Raw genomic sequence first — 23,024 nt, forward strand, 5'->3', positions numbered from 1 at the left:
AAGGCTGACCCAAAATCTAAATCAAATGAGAAAAAGCCCAACTTGTAATTCACAAAACATGCACAGGCTAATTAATTTATTCTTAGTTGTGACATAAAAAAGAAAAATTAGGATTGATTGTAAGTGGACAGTGAACCACCTGTCAGCTGTGAATAAACATGCTTACAGTATTTACAAGTTATATAATGCCCCAAAGTGTTGCACTGCTGTGACATGAGAAAAGCAATTTATTTCATATTGTCTGAGTTTCTGAATTGCTTTTCTTAGTTGGACGTAAACAGGATGGTTGCCATTAAAAAAAATCGATGTCCTTGAAACTTCTCAAACAAGATCTCTGATAAAGCATGAGTTTATTTTTACAGACTTAGTGTGTATCTGCTGTAAAGCCTCCCAACCTCTGTACATATTATTATTATTCTGGTGTTTCTGCAGGTTACGAGCCCACATCAGCTCCAGCTCCCACAGCACCAGCATGGCAGGGGCGCTCCATCGGTACATCCAAACTCCGACTGGTGGAGTTCTCCGCCTTCCTAGAGCAACAGAGAGACCCCGACTTAGTGAGTGAAGCATTATCCCAAATCATGTAATATCACTATCTCATGGCGTTCATTCCTACCTCTTATTGTCCAGTCCTCTCCTCCATGAATACACTGGGACAGTTTCCCAGGCAGAGAGTCAGCTGAGAGGAGGCCAAAACAAGCTGAGAGGGGCGAAGCCTGGCCTGCAGGAACACACAGCATGAAAACCTGCAGAAATAATGAAGGACTGTATATTAATCAGTTCCTAAAATGTATTTATGCTGCAGACTTCAGCTCAGCAAGTCCATCCACACTCAATGAGTGCAAGTTAAAAAAATCAGCTCCTTGGTTTCTTAAGCAATGTTTTTATATTTCTCCACATTATCCTAAGCACTTTGTGGTTGTATCAATGCTGCATGGCAACAGCCATAAATCTTCCATTCAGCTTAATGCTGGAAATTGTTGCATTTGCCCTAAAGGCACATAGAAGAGGCTGCTCTGTGAGCTTTTATACTGAAGAGCAGCGCCACATGACAGAGATTCATACAGTCACGACGAGGGCAACCAACCTGTGAAAATGTTATCCTGTGATTCGCTTCTCTTTCCGCGTTTGGCTTATATCCTGGGTTTAATATTAAGCAGACCTTAATTTGTATTCACTTTGTGGAAGGAAATCCAAATATTGTCAGTTGACTGAATAGGAAAAAATATGAATATCTTTTTAGGTAAAGCACTTACCTTTCATTCCATATTGGCAATTTAGTTTGATTGTATTTGCCTTTGATGCAGGAATATTGCTTTTTATGTGAGCGAAGACTAAATTATCCTCAACTACAATTAGCTTTTGAAAAAGGGTTTCTTAATTCGACAGAGTTGGATCTATCTTGGTCAGAAAGATGGAGATGTGTGTTTTATACGGCTTTCTTGTCTGTATATGAAAATTTTAAAAAAGTTTATAGAATTAGTGTGAAGCAGTCTGGCATTCCCAGCTGGGGTAAATATTAATGAGAAAGTCGGCTTATTTTTGGCTTCATAGGTGCAGAATGCTGTTTCCTAATGTGTACCACATAAAACCTAAGCGCTAAATAAAAAGCAGTGTTGCCTAGGGTTATTAACATGAGGGTTTATTGTTACAATCACATTTTAGTTCCCACTTGCATTGTTTTTTTGTGTTTCAGAAACCGTTTTGTGTTGATGACTCTCTGGATGTATTTCTGTTGTTAAAAAATAGCCCTATATTTTTAATTATGTTTCTAATATAATTTATGTTTCTTTTCAGTACAACAAGCACCTATTTGTACATATCGGACAGACAAATCATTCCTACAGTGACGCCCTGCTGGAGTCGGTAGACATTCGTCAGATTTATGACAAATTCCCAGAAAAGAAAGGAGGACTGAAGGAGCTGTATGGAAAAGGTCCTCAGAATTCCTTCTTCCTAATAAAATTCTGGGTGAGTGTGAGGCAGAGTTTAACACACTTCATTAATAACGTCATTGTGAAATGTTGGATGGCAGAATCAGGTCTGTCTTTAGTGATTGGGTGTAATCAGTGACACAGAGAAGATTGCTCTCTTAATGTTTACAGAATGCACTTTGCTATATTTGGACTTGCATAGCAGGAGAGCGTTTGATCAAAGCACTCGCTAATTCAATGTAATATCTCCAAACAATGGAGTGACCTGGTTGCACTCCTAATGGCTGTTTAAACATTGCTTGTATTTCCTCCCTGATGCAAAATGCTAACTAGCGGCAGCCAACAAAGTAGGAGCGTATGCTCTTGGACCAAGTCCCCTCAAATTCCTTTTGAAGTGACCGACCAATCTAAATTTCAAATGAAAGACAGAATCTGCACAATAATGAATGTATAACTGCTTTGCTTTAATGAAGGAGGAGAATGTTGTAGGAGGATGTCTCCTCTTTTTGTATCAATGATGAACAGGATGTTCAGGGCAGAGAAAGGCTGCCCTCCGGGAGAAGGCCTGTTCAACCTTGTATATCAGTCTTTTAACGCAGCTTCATTTAATCCTCTTCAGAATTTGCTTCCAACAGGAACGCATTTACATGATGTTCTTTAGATATTCTTATTTGTGATTTGCATGTTAATTTCAACACTTCTTGATTAAGACAGGGACTAAAAACAAAAAAATACCAGTTTTTTTATAGCAGTTAAACAAAAGGTTGACGTCCTTCAAAAAGGCCAAAAACAGATATCAATATTACACCACAAACCCATGCATACAGAACTATGTACTGACCTTTATTGTGAGTTAATGTTGGACCTAATTTCAGCCATTGGTCAGAAACACCTCTCTGTTATTGCAGCATTTTTTTGATACATTTCTGGGGGCTTCTTGGATTGTTTCAGCACCGGTAGCTTTTCTTGTTTTAGAGTTCCCTGCCAGACAACAACCATTGCACATTGCATTTCGGAGGAATGCTTACAATTAGTTTGTAGTCAAAAATCGTCCAGGTTGATTTATATTTCAGTACAATTTCTGTACATGACGTAGTTTGTACACCAGAGAACAATGACAAGTTTATTATTTTCATTTTCTAAAGTAATACGATGCGATGTTGGATCTCAAAAAATCTATTGGATTATTTATATACGTTTTAAATATTGATTCAATTTTTTTCTGCATAATCTCAGATTATTGTTTTTAAGGTTCTATTGGCTGTTACAGGTTATTCACATGTATGGGCCTTAAAAAAAAAACATGTGATCTTTATGACAATCAACAGTTTTGGTTGTTCCCCATTCAAAGAATGTCTTTACACAAAGGTTTGTTGTGAACTGCAAATAATAGGTTGCATTGTGATGACATAAGATTGGTATTCCAACACATAATTCCTTAATTAGTTTAATTTTAATGCTGGTTCATCACGGATTATCTTTTTACTGAACTTGCTCTTCATACATTTTGTATGAAATAGTAAAAGAATATTTGTCACTTGCCACTACAAACATTTTATTTGACTGTTTTCACCATTTATTCCTGTAAACTTAAAATAATTCTGGCCACTAAATGCTCTTTCTTTTCTCCGACTCCTAGGCTGACTTGAATTGCAACATTCAGGATGAAACTGGATCTTTCTACGGAGTCACGAGTCAGTACGAGAGCTCGGAGAACATGACCATTACGTGTTCAACTAAGGTCTGCTCTTTTGGCAAGCAGGTGGTTGAGAAAGTAGAGGTATGAAAGAAAATCTGTTCATTCATACATTACAATGAGTACAACTGTGTATTTTTAGGTTTAAGAACATACTGTTTATTTAATTTATTGTTTCCCTCTTTCTTCAGACTGAATATGCGCGATTTGAGAACGGACGCTTTGTCTACCGGATAAGCCGATCTCCTATGTGTGAATACATGATCAACTTCATCCATAAACTAAAACATCTGCCAGAGAAATATATGATGAACAGCGTGCTGGAGAACTTCACTATCTTACTGGTAATCACCCCGCTGACCTGAGTGGGCGAGATCCCTTTCTTCTTCTTCTTCTTCTTCTCTTTGCTGTCAGGCTGTGTTGGTGGCTCCAGCTGGCTTTATAAAAAAGAAAGGTTGGGGGGTGGGGGTCGACTGGGCCTTGAGAACGGTCCCTCTCGCTGGTCTTACATTGCTGTCATTCCTCAGTGGATGAAACACAGTGTGAGGAGCCTCATTATCTGCAGGGGAAAAGGGAGGATAAGAGGGGGCAGGAACCCCTGTTATTAGCCCTCACATGGGGTCTTAAAGTGTCATTCAGCACTACTGAGACAGCAAAAGATAAATAAAAAGACAGACAGGCAGGGCTCTTTACACGCAAAATAGCAACCAAGGCTGAACATCCCTACCTTAAGACGGGTTTCCCAAAAGCACCATGTTAGAGATGATGGTCGTACATTAATGATCAACTCTTGGTTGTTTTTTAATAGCCGTTAGCAATTTCAAAAATCTGCAGGAGGAACCAAAAATGACACATTTCAGTGTTTATTTCCCCAAAAATCTGCGCTTATATTACAACAACGAATTGATGACTTTCTAGCTACATTTTCTGTTTAATAGGTAATCTTCAAAAGAAATGTAAAGAGCCACTAAATAAAATAGTTGACTAAATAAAAAGGTGATTTCCAACCAATAACTAACAGCTGTAAAATGCAGACTGCACATTATGCTATATATTCCTCATGAATGATTATTAATACAGAACATTTACATTGTATTTCTAAATAAATAACAATTACAAATACGGATGTATAGTTACTTTAAAGTGTATTTAGTATTCTTTTAAGCACCAAAGACCCTTTGGTCCTGTTCAGGGTAAATGTATAAGGATTCAGCTTTTGTAATAATAAAAAAAAACATACAAATAAAAAACGTTGAAAACTTCCAAATCAGTAAACAAGACCCTGAGCTTTTGTTGAGTTTTGAAAATGTATCAACTCCTTGAATTCTGTGTTTTGTTCTCAGGTGGTGACGAACAGGGACACCCAGGAGACACTGCTCTGTATGGCGTGTGTGTTTGAAGTTTCAAACAGTGAGCACGGCGCCCAGCATCACATCTACAGACTGGTAAAGGAATGAGAGGCTCCGAGCCCCCTCCCCAAAAAATCTCCCCTCTTTTCATGGACTTACCAACCTCAATCAAGTGGCAGTGCCTCTACCTGAAAGTCACACCTACAATGCTTTTTGGTCATGGTATCGGGTGAAGTCAGTTGTTATAAATTAGTTTTAATTTAAAGTGTTTGTTATTTGACTGCAGCTGTGAATTGCGGTACAGTTGTTTTATGTTAAAATGCGGGAATTCTCGTTTAAAATATGTTAAGTTGGTCTCTGTTTGGTATAAATGTGGCCGTTTTTAAAGAATTTACTAGATTGATTTAGTAAATGGAAATGTGTTTGTCGTCTTCTTCTGCTTTGTTGTGTAAACTAAGAAAAAAAAGGATGCTGGCCTTTGACTTTGAGCAGCCTGATGTGGTCTGTGTCATTTGTTTGAGTGTGTTTAGTGTGTCTGTAGTTCATAATTTGTGAGCCTACATACTGCAGATATACAGACATGCAGCCACAGCTAATAGAGTTCCCAAAGAAACTATAATAACACAACATACACTAGCACATTGACACTGTAACAAGTGGTTACGAATATTACAGAATTACAGGTATTTCTAAAAAAAACAACTCCGCTTTCAGTAGTATATTTATCTCCGTGAAGCACTCCTGTTTTTGACAAACAGAATGAATGCACTGTCAAAATACTACAAACATTAGCCTGCATCTGCATCATAATAGTCTTACTGTCTCACAATGCTAAGCATTTCTGTGCTGCAAACATTTCCTTTCTCTGAGAACTAAGAGGAGAGTTTTTCGGTTTTAGACAAGTGAAAGTACTACTAAAATTATCATCTTGTCCAAAAGCACTTTCCTGGACTTGCTTGAGTGATATAAGGCAAGGTCCAAATCGTTCAGTTCAAATATCGTTCCCCTCTGGGATCGCAGTGTAAAAACTCCCAACCAGAGTGGAGCTGCCTTCACGCTCACACTATGTTCACATGTTTCTGTGGCCTACGCCGATCCCGAGCCTTAAACATGTTATAGCTGTGACAACTCCAAAAGATGCCACTTAAACTGTGATTAAAGACTCTAAATGTTTGCGTAAGAAATCCACAATAATATCTGCCAAAGTGTAGATACAGTGCCTTAGAACACACTCTAACATTACCCTTTGCTTTTCAGTCTGAAATCAGTTTGTGGGTTAAAGTGGCAAAAACAACTCACCGCCATATATTCCTTGGTACGTCTTCACTTCTGACAAATAGTTTTCTTATAATTGGTTCATTCCTAGAAATACAGTTGTGTTGTTGTTAAAAAGGCAGAACACTTATGTTGAATTGAGTTTGCAAATTTAAGCTCCAACCATTTTCCCCAACTGTAATAGGTTTGTTATCAGCCTTTTTTATAAGATCTATATGAATCACAGACTGACTGCCTTTCCCGTCGTAGAAGACCAAAAATACAGATACAGTCCGTCTTTTGTCCTGTCCTGCATGGTAGCAAGGAAGTGCCTTTGGTTTAAAATGTCCTACTTCTAAAAGACTCTCAAAGAAATTACAGATGAAATGTTGCTAGACCAAAAAAACCGCTTTGCCTTTTTAAAGGACTGTAATGACAGCAGGAGGAAATCTGGTTAGTGGTAAAAAATAAAAAGATATATTCATTTCTATCACATTAATTGATTTCACAACTCTCTTTGCTGATAACGTCCAGCTGCTGACTGCATGCAGGATGTCGACACCGCAGCTGCTCGCTTCGTGCACACTTGCAGGTTCAAGTGTTTTTTAAAAAGGTTTTTGGAAACATAATGTTACCTTTGATGATGCAGAAACAGCTGTGATGTCGACGACACGGTTAGACACAAGCTTTTATAATTTCTTACTGAAACATTTAATACTTATTCTTCAGTGAACTACTCATTTTAAAATAATGTTTTCAAAACCTGCTTGGAAAGCTGTTTCAGAAACTAGTTTTTCACAACTGCCGGTGTGGACGAGGCCGTCAAGGTTAATACTTTTCACTTTAAGGACCATAGCTACTCAAACATTAGCTGTTTTTTATTAAAAATAAATATAATCATCTAAAGTATTTTAATGGAAGATGCTCTTAATAATAATTGCTGACAATGTCTCTGGTGGATGCAGTTATAGTTCAATCATTCAGTATTTTGCCACAGTCCTGTGGACACGGTGGAATTTCCTTTATTTCGTTTACCCTGTGTATCTGTTCACATTTATTGATTACTTATCGAGGTGTTTTCCTATTGTACTTGTAAACAGTTGTACTTGGTTTTGTGATGACATTGTCTGTATAATGCAAGCCTAATAACATGGTTATGATGTTGCTGCTGTAATGCTGGTACATTTTGACCTGTCGTTTCAACACTAGAACAGCAGGACTGATGCCTTCTGTGGCGCCGGTGGACCATTTGGAGTAAAATGAACACATCAAATAGCTGAGGAATCATGCTAAAAACATATCAGCAGTTTAGCTCTTGTGATTTGTAATTCTGTCGAAAAAGTAGGTACTGGTACCTTTTCTTTTTGTTCTATGACCATTTTCCGATGGTGGCTTTAACGTTATTTTTCACATAGCTCACATGTAATTGTCATACACACGTTTGGGTTTTGTGTGCAAACTTGTTTTTGTAAAAAAGGTGCTTTGTACAAAATGTGATATCTTAGCTTTTCTTGGTACAGATGTGTGATATCTTTTCGTATTCCATGACGGTAAAGTGTTGGCGAAAAGGAGAGAAAGAAGCTCTGCTATGTTTCTGTGTTCTGCATATGGTCTTGTCTTTGCTCCGTAACATTATGATGCCTTCTTGACAATAGTAGATATTTTGTAGCTTTCTAGATACTTTGTATGTATGCAATATTGGAGTTAAATAAATCAAAAAATATATTGCCTTCTATTGTTGTCACTTCAGTGTACTGCACTGAGGCACCACTAAACTCTTAACCTGCAGGAACCTCACATCAACAGCAGGTGGAGTCTCTCACTGTATTTATGTGTTACCGTGGTCCTGTGTCACATGTAAAACAATATGTGTTAAGTACACCAATGTAGTAACAGGAAACATCACCAGAGGGAGACATTGGTTGATTCAAAGAAACTGCAAATGATCTTCCTTCAACACGTTAGTCAAGAAAACCAATTAATACTAAACAATAATATATTGTACAGCATTAACATGTACGGTGTGATCAGAATACACTGAAATCAGAATCAGTTTTAAGGGATTATCATTAATCCGACCTCAATATCAACAGGTATCAGAGAATAATGTGTTACAAATATTAGCCCGATATCAAGCTGCCATTGATGATAAGAAACTGACATCAGGAACTAATATTTGTCAATGTCACACTCTTATTTTAAAACTCCCCTTCAGATAATTTGGGAATTATATCAGGCTGTTCCTTTGGTTTTGAATAAAAACTTTGGAGGCAGTAAAGGCTCTCTCTCAAAGAAAAAAGTTCACAGAGGCAAATTTTTGCACTGAAAGCAGACTAAGAATGTAAAAGAGCACAACACCAAAATCGTCCTGCTGGGTGTTTGAAGAAATACTTCACAGAGTTCAATAAAACAACAGTGCCCTTGGACCAAGGGAAGACTCAGAAGTATTAGGAGTGCATAGCACCATCATGTGGTCGTTTACTCCGAGTACTATATCATTCTGAAATATCATAGTGCTGCTGAGAAGGCTCGGCTAAGAAAAGGTACAGACTTAATTCAAAATCGTTGTTTGATAAATATCATCTTAAAGAAAAATATCACACCATGATCATCAGTTTTCTTAATGATGAAGTGAATAATGTTTCAAAATTCCCTATTACAAAACAGATTTCTGACAGGTGTTACACACTCAAACTTCTTTAGCACTACTGAATAATACAATATAATCTGAAGGTGACATTGACACATTCTAATATAAATCCACAAAAGCAAACTGACCCTGAATACTTGTATCACTAAACACTAAAGTGTAAGCGAGCAGAAGGTCACCGCTGCTCCACTCAGAGCTCTGAAAGTGTTCAACTGTACGTGTCTTTGTATCTCTGCCACACAGCCTTGATCACTGCAGGAAAAGGGAGCTCTGCAATGAACAGTTTTTGGCCTTAGATGAGTTTTTCAATATTTTAAAGGATGTCTTTTTTTCAAAGTAAAGAATCACAACCTATGTCTGCATCAGATGCATTCAAAACTTAATACAACATTTGTTATTACATTAAAAAAATATATTAAATCCGTTTTAAAATAAGAGATTCTTGAAAACACACGCTCTGCAAGTAAGGATTACAACCAAGTGAATAACAATCACCCCTCCATTTACAAGTATGCGGTAACCAGCCTGCGAGTGGAAAACCATGGTAATGCTCTCACGACCTTTGACTCTCAGAGACAATCCTTATCACAACACACTTCAGAGTACTTACAAATGGTGTGGCAAAGAGGACCGGCTCTGTATGTAGATATGAAGAACTCATTGTAAAGTTATGAATAACACAATAATGGGTTTGAAAAACTCATTCTTTATAACAGCCAATTTCAGAATTATTTATATTATTGCATCGAAAGGATGTCTACTGTCCAGTATTTTGTGAATTGCTTCCAACACTGATTTAATCTTAGTATTAAACAGATTTAACCTGACCTAGAGCAGTAAAGCTCTTATACCACAGAGTTTCAATATAGGGACCATCAATTAACTACAGTTTGAATGACAAAAAGTTAGTTTTTAGTACACTTGGTTGTGCTCATTTGCCCATATAAGGTTAAATGATGCTAAATAATAAATAAATAATAGGAGTGTACTATACTTGTCCAGCATAATAATACAATGCTGCATTGATTTGGAGTTGTGGTACAGGTGTTTTTTTTTAAAGAAATCAAGAGAAACTCAATAAAAAAAAACAATTTTTATCGTACTTCACACTACACTTCAATCTAATAAAAAGCGGCAAGTGTATTATTATTACTAATAATAATAATAATAATAATAATAATAATATCTGGTGTGGATTAAAGTGACTGTCACATGACATGGAAGCAATTGAAAAAAACCTGGAATTATCATGTATTAAAATAATCTTGTAAAATCTATTAATGACACATCAGTAATCAATTAATTGCAACACCCAAGACATATTTATTAAACACAGTTTAGCAGAATGTTCTTTAATATGGGCTAGTTGGCCCAGAGGCTTTGGTAATAACATTGGTTTTGTGTCAATCAAACAGTAAGTTAAAGTTGGTCCCTAAGTGAAACTCTGATATTAAGAGCTAAGGGGCTGTGAGCTAACGGTCCTCTGACTGCAGACTGTCTCTGAAACTGAGGGGGGAAAAGCCGCTGGATCTGGAGTGGCTGTCTGTCAAATATCCAAAACTAACTCCAGCGCTTAAAGAGGCCAAAGAAAATAGCAACTGGTTACTGACACCTGGTCATGTGATCACAGCAGAGGCAGTCTCATGAGGGCGCAGCATAAACACAACCGAAATCGTACCTTGTCTTGGCCTCTGAAGTACACAGACGCCCGCATGGTCCTCTGAACCCGCAGCTCCATCACAAACTTCTCTCATGCGTCTGGCACGCAGCGCGCATGCACGCACAGGAGATGAGTATGGACACAGCTGCGCTTTTCTCCAGACATGCGGATTTAAATCTATTTTAAGAACGACTTAATTCTCATTTCTGTTGATAAGAAATAGGGTTTAGCAGACATTCATGATGGAGCCGGAGGAGAGTAAGATATCAGTGTGGGTCTGCCGAGAGGAGAAGCTCGTCTTCGGCTTGTCAAAGCGCACAACCTGCGCTGATGTTGTCAAAGTGCTTCTGGAGGACCAGAACTCACAGCACGGCCTCTCCACAGCTGCATGCCCGCAGACTTACTGCATCGTGGAGAAATGGAGAGGCTTCGAGAGGATTTTGCCGAACAAAACCAAGATTTTCCGGCTTTGGTTCGCGTGGGGAGAGGAGCAGGGGAATGTGAAGTTCGTGCTGGTGAAGAACGAGGCATCTTTGGCGAACCACGGAGCCCGGAGCGCAGAGGCGCGTGTGGTGCTCAGCAAACAGAGCCCCTGTGGCACTAAGGGCACCGCACGCACTCCCATGGGCGGCATCCCGCCTGAGAAACAGCGTCGGGTCGTCAGGAAAGCGTTCAGAAAGTTGGAGAAGATCAAACACAAGAGGGCGCAGAGAGACGTGTCATCTGGAGAAAAGATGGAAACTTTGGTCCATGTTGTGATTTCTCAGGATCATACAATCCGCCAGCAGATCCAGAGGATCACAGAGCTGGACTCAGACATCGAGAGGTGTGAGGCAAAGGTGCATTTTGACAGAATTAAAAGACACGGAGTTAACTATGTGCAGGACACTTACTTAGTGGGTGCTGCTGAGACAAAGGGGGACCCAGTGTGTTCAGCCGAGACTCTTGCCAACTTTGAAGAGTATGTCCTGAAGTGTGAGGAGGTGGTGAGACTACAAGAGGAGCTGTGGGAGCAGGAAGCCCTGATAGACATCTACACGGTGCAGATGCAGGAGGAGCTGAACCACAGCTGGATGCAGAGGAGGACAGAGGAGCTGCAGAGCAAAGACACACCATCCCTCCCCAGCACCGAGGCACTCACAGCATCAGAGAACGAGCTGCTTTTGGAAGAGGAGAGGATCAGAACACAGCTAGATGTGAGTTCATACATTGGTCTGCGCCTCAACACGGATTTAGAAGCTATTAGGAGCGATTTAGATTTGACCCAGGAGATTTGCGGGGCGAGAGAGAAGGAGATGAGGGATTTGCTGGAGAAAGTGAACACTTTGGGCATAGATGAAGGGAATGGCAGTGAGGATGGTTGCAGCCTCGGGACAGATGATAAGATGGGGATGATGAGCACTTTGGAGACGAAGAGCGAGTGGGTGGAGCAGGCCAGGGGTCTGTCCAAATCTCACAGTGTGAACGACGACGACTCAGACACGGGCTTAAGTTCCCTGCACAGTCAGGACTCAGACAGCCACCCAGTGTGGGAGTCACTGGTTTAGGGTTTTACCAGGATGGTCCGGCTGTTTCAACTAGAATAAAATGGACTTTCCAAAGTCTCAGGGATCATATTGACTTTGTGTAAACATGGATGACAACTGAGATTTTCATATGGTGTTTTGAAAAACTGTTTATACGACCTTACAAACTCTCATATCCCCTATACTTTTTTTTAATCATCTTTCATAAACTGGGTCCAAAACAACAAAAAAATTGTTTAATATATTGGGGTGAAAGAAACTTGTTTTCACATAAAAAATAAACACTGTTTTGGAAGCTTGAGTTCACTTGTTTCTCTTAGCAATTACCCAAATCAGATATGTGAAAATGTCAAAGGTGCAAATGTTGAGACGACAAGATGAAAAGCATTAAATGTGCCAAAAACGCTTTGAGGCAGATGATTTTCACAGCCTGTGCCATGTCAATATACATAACACCCAGCCAAAGCATTTTATTTGCAGATTGTGAACTTTCACGGTGACCCAGACACTGAGATAGAGTAAAACCTTTGTTATGAATCATGAAGTCAGAATAATTTCTGACGGCAAAACAGGCACACAATAACACAGACAGTCTGTAGGAGAGAGACGCACTGCAGCACAAAGTTTCCACATTTTATCTGCCAGCTGTTAAAAAAAAAAAAGAGGTTTCCCCCCTTATTCCCAAAATAAAAGTCCTTTCACTCCCTCTCACTCCAGACATCAAATGAGAACGGCACCATATAATACGAGGTATAATTGGTATGCAGTAAGCTGTTCTTCTTAATAATCACTGCCACGTGTATTACTAAAAGTTAGTGCTTATTGAGGAAGTGATAAAATAGAGAAATGTTTTTATTAATTACTTTCACTTTCAGTCACATTCATTCTCGACAGCAGACCTCCAACTAAATGTCTACCTCATCCTGCCTGGCTCCATGTCACTAGACATAAACATGTTTCCAATGAGTTTCAGAAAATATCATTTTAAATGTGGGGAAGAGCGAGCACTGCTATGGGATCAGTAAAATGCACCTGTGCTCATAGTAAATGTTTGGTGTCAAGTGAAAAAAAAAGGTTAGATCAATTTTACATCCCCATTAGTGATTGAAAGTCCTGCATGGCATATTTTTGTGTTCCCAAAAGGGGCTTGTAAGTTTTCAGAAACGGGTTAGTTCTTAATAAATATAAACGAGGTAGTCACAGACGTGTACATATAGTCAGAAAAGTTAAGTGTGACTATAGCTGTGTACCATGAAACATACTCACTTGAAATCTATGAACACTGTCCAAGGCCTTTTTAAATAAACAAAGATGCAGTTCAACACGGTACAGGACGCAACATCCCTTTCCGTCAGAAAATATATACTACTGCTCCTTGCTGATATATTTCCTGTCAGAAAAAGTTTCCACGCTCAGCGGTAAAGAATAAAAAACATTTAATAGCATTAGAAAGAGTTTTTAGTTTCCACCCTTGATAAACCCTCTCCGAATACAGTGCAAGATGAGACTGATGTATACATTACTTCCTTTCTCCCAGGTGCCGATTACCTACTTAAAAGGTCTATTGAGTTATTCGAAACCACAAAAAGAAGAATAGATGTTAAATGGTTTCTCAGCGTATACAGTGACTGAGCAGATGAACTGTTACATAACAGTCACATGTGTGAATAATGGAAAACCATTTGGATGTACATTTTGGCATTGCTAAGTAACGCAATTATATTATTACTCTGGTACTCCTCTGACACTCTCTGCTCATCAGTAAATTATTGACAGGAAACGTCTTACAGTTGCTATGATGATCAGTCACCTAGACATGGATTTAATATATAAATGATCAGTAAAAGAAACATCAGGTTGCGTTTACAAAGTTTAAAAAAGTGATGCAGATACACAGCTGAGAAATAAATTAAGCAAAAAAAAAAGGAAAGAAAGAATGTGTTTTGTGATTGGTCAGTAACATGTTTATCTTTTTATCTGGCTAATTGCTTCCAGACACTTTACATTTTATGTTCACAGTTTAGACAATGAGACACCAGATAAAAATAAATATCTAAATGCAAAATAATATTCATGGTAATTGTGAAATGCTACTTGTATAGTACATGAAATGTTACCCACTTACATTAATCTTACCGCCTATTTATCTTTTTTTGCATTCAAATATTTCACAGTGACATTAATACATTCAGATGCTAGGATATGGATATTAGCAGATTGGTAAAATTATGATCCAAAGGATTGGTAACAACACTGCATGCCCTTATGCTGTCAAATGAAGGTGTGTATTACAAGTTACTGATGCCACAAAAGCTATGTTCCTCAAGCTTATATGTATTTAGCAATCGTCCAGACAGATAAACCTTGGCAAAATCGGAGCCTTTTTTTTTGGGATTGAGGTACATTTAAAAAAAATTATGAATGCTCATTTCAGAATAGCTGCCACTAAGCATCTTACTACAGGCTGACCTATAGCGCTGCCACTAAACATCTAACAGCTCCAGTGTGCGGTGAAGCAGAAAACTGCTTTTGGAGAGAGCTGCAGGCGGCTCATGTTAACTAATGGGTCCACAGCTGCAGATTTTCAGAGCTCTGATGTTTCTGTATGCAGTTACTCGTTTCTCTCTTGCTTTGCAGATGAGGTCGCACAGAAGGCTTTCTTCAAAAGGACAGAAAAGACATCGTGTTTTACAGGGTAGAGATAGAGGGAGAGTTTTTGGACACATACAACACATTCAGGAAATCAGGCTGCACTCATTGTTTTGAATATGGCTCATGTAAAATGTCAAATTTGTAAATAAAAAAAGATCTTTAAAAAGGTCTTTAACCTGCTGGTTTTGTCCAACCAAAACCCAGAGATGATGAGTTCACAATCATTCAAAAATGCCACGGATTTATCAAAGAAGATGCTGATTAACCTGCTGTCATTCAACTTTTCAATTATTGGATGTTGGGCCATTAACGTATTAAGGTTAAACACAATGAAAACCATGAAGTTTAATTTGACTCGTTCATTGCTTCAAACAAGATGCAAACCGGAAAAGGTTTCAGTTATAGTCATTAGGATTGAGGAACATCTGAGAACGATAATAAAAGAGTTTCCCTAGCTCTGCCATAAAATGTCTTGGACTATCTACTATGCTTTGCTGCATGGTTTTGTGATTTCAACAATGGACTCAGATACAGTTTATGACTCACAAACCAATCCACCTGCTGTGTTAATCCACAGCCAGAGCAGCAGGTGTGACCCTCTAGAAACACAGCTCCGCACAGCAGGAACAACATTACCACCTCGAAAGAGAGGCAGTAGCCCATCGCTCCATCCTGTCAGCAGCCTGTAACCACCTACTGTCAAAGTCCAGTCCTTTAGCTGTAGACAGATTAAACAAAGCTACATCTCTTTCTCTAAATCAATTTAGACAAGCAATTAGAAAGCTTTTACTACGCATAGCTCCTGTTTTACACTGAGTGAAGATGTTAACAGCATTAGAAGGTTGGATAACAGAAACTTTATCACAACATTACACGTCATACAACCATAATGTAAACGATTGAATTCCGAAATTCAATCGAAAAATCATTCTTAACTCCTTGGAAATCTCCTTGTAGGAGTGTGGTCCATAAATATTCCAAAAAGTTTCCAAAAATGTCCTCAATGTATTTCTGAAATTCAAATTGTGTCGAAAGAATATTCACATTTAACACACACACTAGCCATCTTATGTGTCCCTGTCCTTTGAATTTAGGGCAGAATCATATTCAAACAAGGGGAAGTACTGTGTTACACATCCTGTGAATGGCTTCCTGCCTTCTGACACACAGAGCACTCCGCTCTCTCATGTGTCTCTCTTTTCATTCCACACTTTGTTACACAGAAAACCATAAATTTGCCTGACCTGAAAAAGCTTTTATCTCACATGTGACACGCACAAATCTAATGTTTACAGTTTTCTCAGAGAAAAAACCTGAGCACATTCCTTGTCTTTTGTTTCGGAGGTGGAGTCTGTGTGGAGAGTTGCCCACTGGAGCCACTCGAGACTCAACTCAGGAATCTGAAGGGTCCTTCTCTAAAGCAGAAATAATTAAAAGACACAAATGTTTTTGAGGAATGTCTGTCATAATTCCTGCAGCCTGTCTCTCTGTGTCTGTAAAGTATATCTAAAAATATATGTATTTTATTACAACATCCTGGCATGTTCATAAGCATGTACAACCCACATCCTTGTGCACACTAACATGCCAAGTCCCTACAAAGAAAATGTCACAGTCTTTGTTCTGGGGTCATCACCAGGTTCACAGGTCACGTTATCAGGGGTTAAAGTTACTGAAGCATCGCTGCCATCTGACCCTTTCTGCCGAGGAGGTCATGAAGGTGACCGGTGGGGAGGTAGAAGTCGGTGAAGAAAAACACACTTGAAGCGGCAGGATTCCCACAGGATCTTCAAGGACAGAGCAGAGGGTTTCATGTGGGGGTACGAGAGCAGCAGGAGCCCCGGGGTCTCTGCACAGCCACTAAATCATTATGTCACCTCAGTAAACTCTATAAAGAGCTGTGGGACTCTTTCATGGATCAACTCGATGTAAATGAGGAAAAGACATCCTCAAAATGATCGTCTTCAGTGAAAACCTCAACATGTCAGCAGGTGTTGTGTTTACACAAAGGCTGTTGATTCAATTATAACCTGATTCAGGAATCTACTAGGAGGTCAATTTCAAAAGGAAGCAGTGTAAGAGATCCGGGTTACTGCTATGCACAAATTACTTTAAATATAAAGAATCTGAGTTTCTTTATACAACAAACTGCATTTCTAAACAAAAGATACATTAAAAAAAACAAACAAGCAATAAATAAAATCTGAATCTGAATAAAGTTCTTGTTAGCATTGTTCGTAAAAGGTGGGCAACATTTTGATTGGCTGGACGGATATGACCAACAGGCCGCTCTTTGCCTACAAAGGCCAAAAAAAGGCGTCAAATGTTGCATGTTGTTTATTTATGTTCAACAGTATTTGTGTAAAAAAAATGATCTAAGAAGATGCATAGTGTATTTAACAAAAACTAGTGTCATTTTTAATTGATTGACAAAAACTACCCTTAGACCTCTAAGCGATGAAGGGAAGATATTTGTTAATAAAGCATAAGAAGAAAACTGGAGAAAATGCAGCAAAACTATTTCCAACGCAAACAATAAGTTAAAATAAGTTCAATCTTTGGCCTGTTTTATGCAAGCGTTCCACTTTCAAGACTCAAGCCTTAACTGTGTTAGTCACAAGAATGCCTCTGATATGTTGAAATATGTCAACCTACCTCAAACTTGTCTAATTAATTAAACTGAAATGTATTAGTTTTTATGTTGGCAAAGCAAATTTCTTTCAAAGAAAAAAATGAACTTCCTTTAATGGCACAAGAAGTTTCTCGGAGTTCTGTAGTTCCCAGGAATGTGTCACTTTGTGTTCCTGTTGTTCCTTTGTTCGGCCTCAGAGAGTGAACTGCCATGAAGTCACTAATGAAGGTATTGACTCGAGAGCCAGGATTTCAATACCAGAGCGGAGGTGTGAGCCACTCAGAGAGCACTTGGCCTGCTGCTAACAGAGCGGGGCCTCCAGTGTGCGCTCATTAGACCTCTTTGTGCCGGTGGCAGGTGTGTTAATCCTGTAAGGCCGGGTGATGACCCCGCGACCTCGCCTGTGGGATACTGTACAACCTTTTTCCGAGCCTCTCAAGGCCTGTCACCTCCTGTAGGAACTGACGCAGCCTGAATCTGTCACCAACAGGCTCATTACCCTCCAGTAAGCTTCTTCAGAGGAATCACAACTGAGTGTGTAGGGCTACTTTTTACCAAACATTATAAATTACAATGAAATACAGGTATCAAAAAGAAGATACTGTAACAGAAGGTCCTCAGGAAAAATAATAATACAAAAAGCAGACAGATCAGAGTATGTTTAACACGAGATAATATCTTTAGAGTCACTCTCCATGCCCGACAAATTCATCCTCGGCATGGCTCTTCAGTGACGCTCATTACACTCCATGACTTCCAGTAACTGTGTGATTGGCGTGAGATTAGGGATTGTAAACTTTCAACTCGAGAAGATAATCTTTAAATATTTTCAGATGGGATTAGGGTGTTCTTAACAGGCAGGGAAAAAATGGTCTTCACTTGTCTAAATTTGTTTTAAGTAGAATTCAAAACAAGCTTTCAAGAAATCATTAAATATTTAAGGAAACATTTGAAGATAACTGCATCAACACTGGTAGTCTTAGACCACTGTGGTCTGCAATGTTAATAGTCAAACATCTATAACATAACAAAAGTCATCAACCATGCAAGTGGCTCTGTGAGGATGTATTTAGGGACCCGGAGCTCAAAGCTAAATTAAACAAAGTAACATAGTCAAAACTGCAATGCTAACATGCTTTTAGCAGGTATGCTAACCCATGTTCAGTAACAATAGTAGTAATATAGTAAATGAGAACATTCTAACTTTTGCTAATTTGCACTAAATCCAAAGTATAAAAATGTGATGGATTGTATAACTTTGACCTTTGACCAAAGCCATCAAGATTATTTCTAAAAAGATGACTTTCTTGGAAATCAAAACAGCCAAAATATTTTAATCCGGACTAAAGTGGTCGACCAACTGTCATCTCAAGAGCTTTGCAGCTACCATGTCTTTTACAAAAATATCCCTCATAAGCAAGCTCTCCTCTATAGATTCTCAATCTTCTCTTCAGGGTTTTCAGGTTTAATAAAATAGTGTATTTAGGTTTAGTCTACAGACACCACATTGCATCGTATACAAGTGTTTAACAGCTTCTGGTTGTCAGGGCCAAAAGGTGCCACACCCATAACTGAAGAAAAGAGAGCTCTAGGTATGTTATATTTATCTTCTGAGGCAACACACCGACAACCTCTAATCGTATCAGAGGGTGTGCTTGGTGTATCAGTTACAGAAAAAACTCACGAAGATGTCTGGGTGTTTCTGAAATAAACTAAATGATCTTCCTCTCCATAAAAGTGAATAGGTCTCTGCTCTAGGCAAAATAATCACAAGATCTTTTCCCCAGAACAAAATAACCACCTTCCTTATCATCTAATGGGACCATTAGGTTTCACATACAATGGGAATGGGTGTGTTGTAGCCCTTTTGTGGGTCATAACATTACTTCTTTTGAAACACTAACATTGTGCACAGTGGAGACTGAAAAAGGATCAAACAAAAAGGATGTAGCAAGTTTCTGATTTTGTTGCACCTTTACAATGCAAGGATAATAAAACATCTCGACAGGAGAAGTTGATAATCTGCTGAAAACTCTCTGCTAAGAGCCTCGCACAATCTGTAACAACCCTCGTACACAGCCGGCATGTTGAAAATAGCAGGAAAAGCCCTGATTTTACATAACATCAGTTTCAATTCAAGTCCTCATATGCACTTTTAGAAGACACTCTGGGCAGAGCGCAGGGTTCATCAGGAGATACATAAAGTAAATTACATCTTCAGGCAAGATAATGCCCAGTACTTTGGTAGAGACAAGGTAAAACTAAATATCTGGGACCATGCACTGTAAATAATGTCATTGCATTCACAGTTTTAGAGTCTAAATAAAAAGGATTCATAGGGATACAATTACAAATCTGCTTATTATAAATAAATGTTCTACACATTAACAAAAACGTACATGAAACATTGAGGCTTTTTATTCTCATCTATCATTTAATAAAACTTGGAATATGCCAGCAGACTGAGTTGTGCAACATAGACAGGAAAAGTGATGATAGCAAAGTCATTTATCATTTATAAGTCATTTTATGTTTGCTTCTTAAGTTGCAACAATACTTACGTTTGTTTAACAGAAAGACATCAAACTGTTTATTTTTTCATGAAACCACCATGTTATAAGAAACACGGTGAAATGTATGAACTCATTTTGTCATTTTAACTGTAAAGAAGAAGGGGGAGATGGTGGAACATATTTACATTTGACTTATCAGTATTAGAAAACAGACCTGACACAGCTTGCCACTGGAGTGTGATATCTGACCTAGAAAGGTCATTTTTACAACAACACAGCGACTGCACAGCTGTTCAGATATCTGAAGGTCAGAGTTTACCACATTCTTTGATACAGATTGTTTAACAAGTCTACAAAACATGAACTACGTCTGCCTCCAGAACCACACCTTTGACCATCAGAAAAACAAGTCATGTTTGGGTTAGGAGTGTCTGATGTCAACAACAATTTACAGAAAATATAAAACACATGTCGTCTCAGCGCAGGCATTTGAATCAATGTCAGATGGTAGTTATTTCTACTTGATAGTTTTTGCTCATTTTGACACCATGTTCAACCTACTGAAGACTTAACCTGGATGGTAAAGGGTGTACAGAGCGTGTTGTGTGTTGTAACAGAAGCAATGAACATAACCATTACCATACTACATGCTAAAATAAACAGCAAAAGCACTGCAAGTTCAAAGCTAGAGATCTTTTAAACTTTGAATCAGGGGTAATTACAGTCAAGAAAAGTCTGACAGCCACTTGCAGTAAATGTAAAGATAGGAAAGACAGATGCAGCCTCCTTGTTGATGAGATCAAATTGAAGCTCTCTCCCATCTCCCCCAAACCACAATCCTTAGATGAGTTTTATACCGCTGAACACTATTAAAAAAAAATACAGCAGCAAATCCGACCTATAGAAATAATTTTAGCCACACCAGCTACAGAACCATACCTATAAAGCAATTTGGTCCTTCCTCTTGTAGGTCACTCAGCAAATAACTCCAGATGTTGCTGATCAAAAGATCATATCTTCAGACTTTGAAGTGAGGTATACTCATTCTCTTTAAAAGAGAAAGGCATCCAGGCTCTTAGTTTCCATCTTATCCTGAAGCCATTCCTTATTGTTTGTTTCTAAATTTTCTAAATGTTCATCCTTTAGGCTTCAAGGACAAGAGCTGAGGAAATGCTAGTAAGCAGCTCCTCATTTAAACAAAACAATTACAGCTACTCAGTGTGCACATACAGAATAAAGAATTTCTGCCAGATCAATATGTGCAGGCAGGAGAGTACTCTTGACACTCAAGTGCAAACCTCCTCAATACCATAAAGGTGGTGCCTGCAAAGTGTTGTCATGGAAACAAGCCATCTGGACATCTGCCTGAGCCCAAACACAAACTGAACCACGAGTTAAAAACAAGACGCAGAAAGAAGACACCTAACAAGGAGAAATATTAATATCTCAGTTTTGTGTTTTATTTGTGCTTGTGAGGATGGTTCCTCGTTTTGTTGACAGCATGGAATTTAACTGATGTATTTGTAACTCAAATATGAATATATGTCTTAATGATAGATTAGGGCTGCATATTTAGGAATCATTGAGGAATCAGTGGAAAATTCTTCCACATTTAACCCACAGAATAACTCATTTAAGCAAGTAAAGAAGCAAAGTCAGAGAGGTCTTCAAAAGGAATAAGTAATGAGGTAGGAAGGTGTTTCAATTTTCTAAAATAATTGTACGGTGGTGTACATACAGCCATTTTCATTCTGAATCGTTAATGTGGCATACACGAATAAGCCCTCAGCTAATGTTTATTTTCATCTGCATGTTTAAGTAAGTGTTTAACTGATTTGCAAGAAGTGGTTGAAAAAGACTGAATGAAAGTAATTTTCAGAAAAAAAACTAAATATTGAGTTTTGCTATTATTATATTATTTTTTAAATGATAACAGCAAATCCTCACAGTACAATAACAGCTGGAACCAGCAATGTTTAAAAGAAATGACTGAAATCATCAACTAGCAAAGTTTAAGATCAATTAAGCTCCACATAGCCTAGAGAAGGCCTACTACTAAATATTTACTCAAATACCACAACAGATCAGTACTTTACACTAAAAACCATCCACAGATATGAATGTTAAAAAGTGATCAAAGACATGACTTATACACAGTTAGCTCTATGCATGAAATAGACTTCAAGTCAACAAGGTAGAGTAAAGAACAGAACAGCTGGAACAAACAAGCATAAACTAGCAGACTTTATGCACAGGCTCAGTCACACATCACTGAATAACCAATGAATGCTATTTTGGTTTATTTCCCTTTGGAAGTCAGCAGCAACAACTCACCAGCTACAGTGTCGAGACAAACAAAAGAATACAATATAACATCACCAAGCACAAAGCCAGAATTAACCACAAACAAACCAGCTAGTCTATCCGACTTACCTTATTTGATGTCAAGGCCACTTTTCTGTTCTTCATGGAGATAAATCCATATCTCTGACATGTTAATCCCAGTAGGCTTGTTGCTATGATGGTCATTTTGTGTTCACAAACAAACATTTTTGCTGCTAACAGCTAACGTTTGCTAGCCTGTTTCATATAACTAAATGTGGTTGCCAATGCCATAAGTGATGTTTCTCCAGGGCCAAAGAGCTACAGTTCACTCGTTATTTTTTAGATATAGACTGCTGTCCATACACATAACATCACAGTGACCACTTCCAAAGGTTTGATGACTAGTATTTAATCAGTTTCACCTGGTTCACCTAGTAGAAGCCTGATTTTACAGGACTACACCTGCAATACCCTTTGTCACCACACATACTTACAAAAATCTATGTTTACAATGTAGGGGGCGCTGTTTCACCCCAATTATATAAACTAAATGAAAACTGGGAACGACGTGACAGTGAATACAAAATTAAGTGTCTGTTGATTTGACAGAAATAAAATGACAGTTTGAATTCTTGATTTTATAAAACATATAGATTGGGATTTCCATTCCTGTCAGGTTGTCCCCGGCTGCTTCTTCTCTGCTGCTGTCAGAAACACGGCCAGGTCACTTAGTAAAATAAATCATGGTTTTGATTGATACATTTCACATTATTCATTTAAAATATCACATGATTAATGAGTCTACTTGTGTGTATTGACTAAATATGTTAAGT

The 23,024-nt window shown here is 38.4% G+C and overlaps 2 protein-coding genes and 1 long non-coding RNA gene across 9 annotated transcripts in view; 2 read left to right on the top strand and 1 right to left on the bottom strand.

Annotated features, from left to right (window-relative positions):
- tead1b (TEA domain family member 1b) overlaps positions 1–7,966 on the top strand; it is a 40,638-nt gene extending 32,672 nt beyond the window's left edge. For all 7 annotated transcript variants that reach the window (XM_063881340.1, XM_063881341.1, XM_063881342.1 and 4 more), the window contains 5 exons: positions 433–557; positions 1,798–1,971; positions 3,574–3,714; positions 3,822–3,974; positions 4,974–7,966. In XM_063881340.1, coding sequence (XP_063737410.1) covers positions 433–557; positions 1,798–1,971; positions 3,574–3,714; positions 3,822–3,974; positions 4,974–5,087 — 707 coding nt within the window. In that variant the 3' untranslated portion in view covers positions 5,088–7,966. The remainder of the gene's footprint in view (positions 1–432; positions 558–1,797; positions 1,972–3,573; positions 3,715–3,821; positions 3,975–4,973) is intronic.
- On the bottom strand, positions 336–22,614 carry LOC134863076 (uncharacterized). Its single transcript, XR_010165611.1, has 4 exons — positions 22,300–22,614; positions 3,992–4,189; positions 617–746; positions 336–530 (listed from the first exon to the last, which is right to left on the bottom strand). It is a non-coding gene; the product is annotated as an uncharacterized LOC134863076 (long non-coding RNA).
- On the top strand, positions 10,579–12,361 carry rassf10b (Ras association domain family member 10b). The gene has a single exon (XM_063881348.1). It carries the CDS (start codon positions 10,783–10,785, stop codon positions 12,088–12,090), a length of 1,308 nt encoding a protein of 435 aa, XP_063737418.1. The 5' UTR covers positions 10,579–10,782; the 3' UTR covers positions 12,091–12,361.
- Positions 22,615–23,024: the final 410 nt, after the last annotated feature.

The sequence above is a fragment of the Eleginops maclovinus genome, chromosome 4 (genome assembly GCF_036324505.1).
Source record: "Eleginops maclovinus isolate JMC-PN-2008 ecotype Puerto Natales chromosome 4, JC_Emac_rtc_rv5, whole genome shotgun sequence".
Classification (NCBI taxonomy): domain Eukaryota; kingdom Metazoa; phylum Chordata; class Actinopteri; order Perciformes; family Eleginopidae; genus Eleginops; species Eleginops maclovinus.

What these genes read in the sequence shown, in the direction of transcription:
- rassf10b (XM_063881348.1), top strand. Translation starts at nt 10,783, where the DNA reads ATGATGGAGCCGGAGGAGAGTAAGATATCAGTGTGGGTCTGCCGAGAG.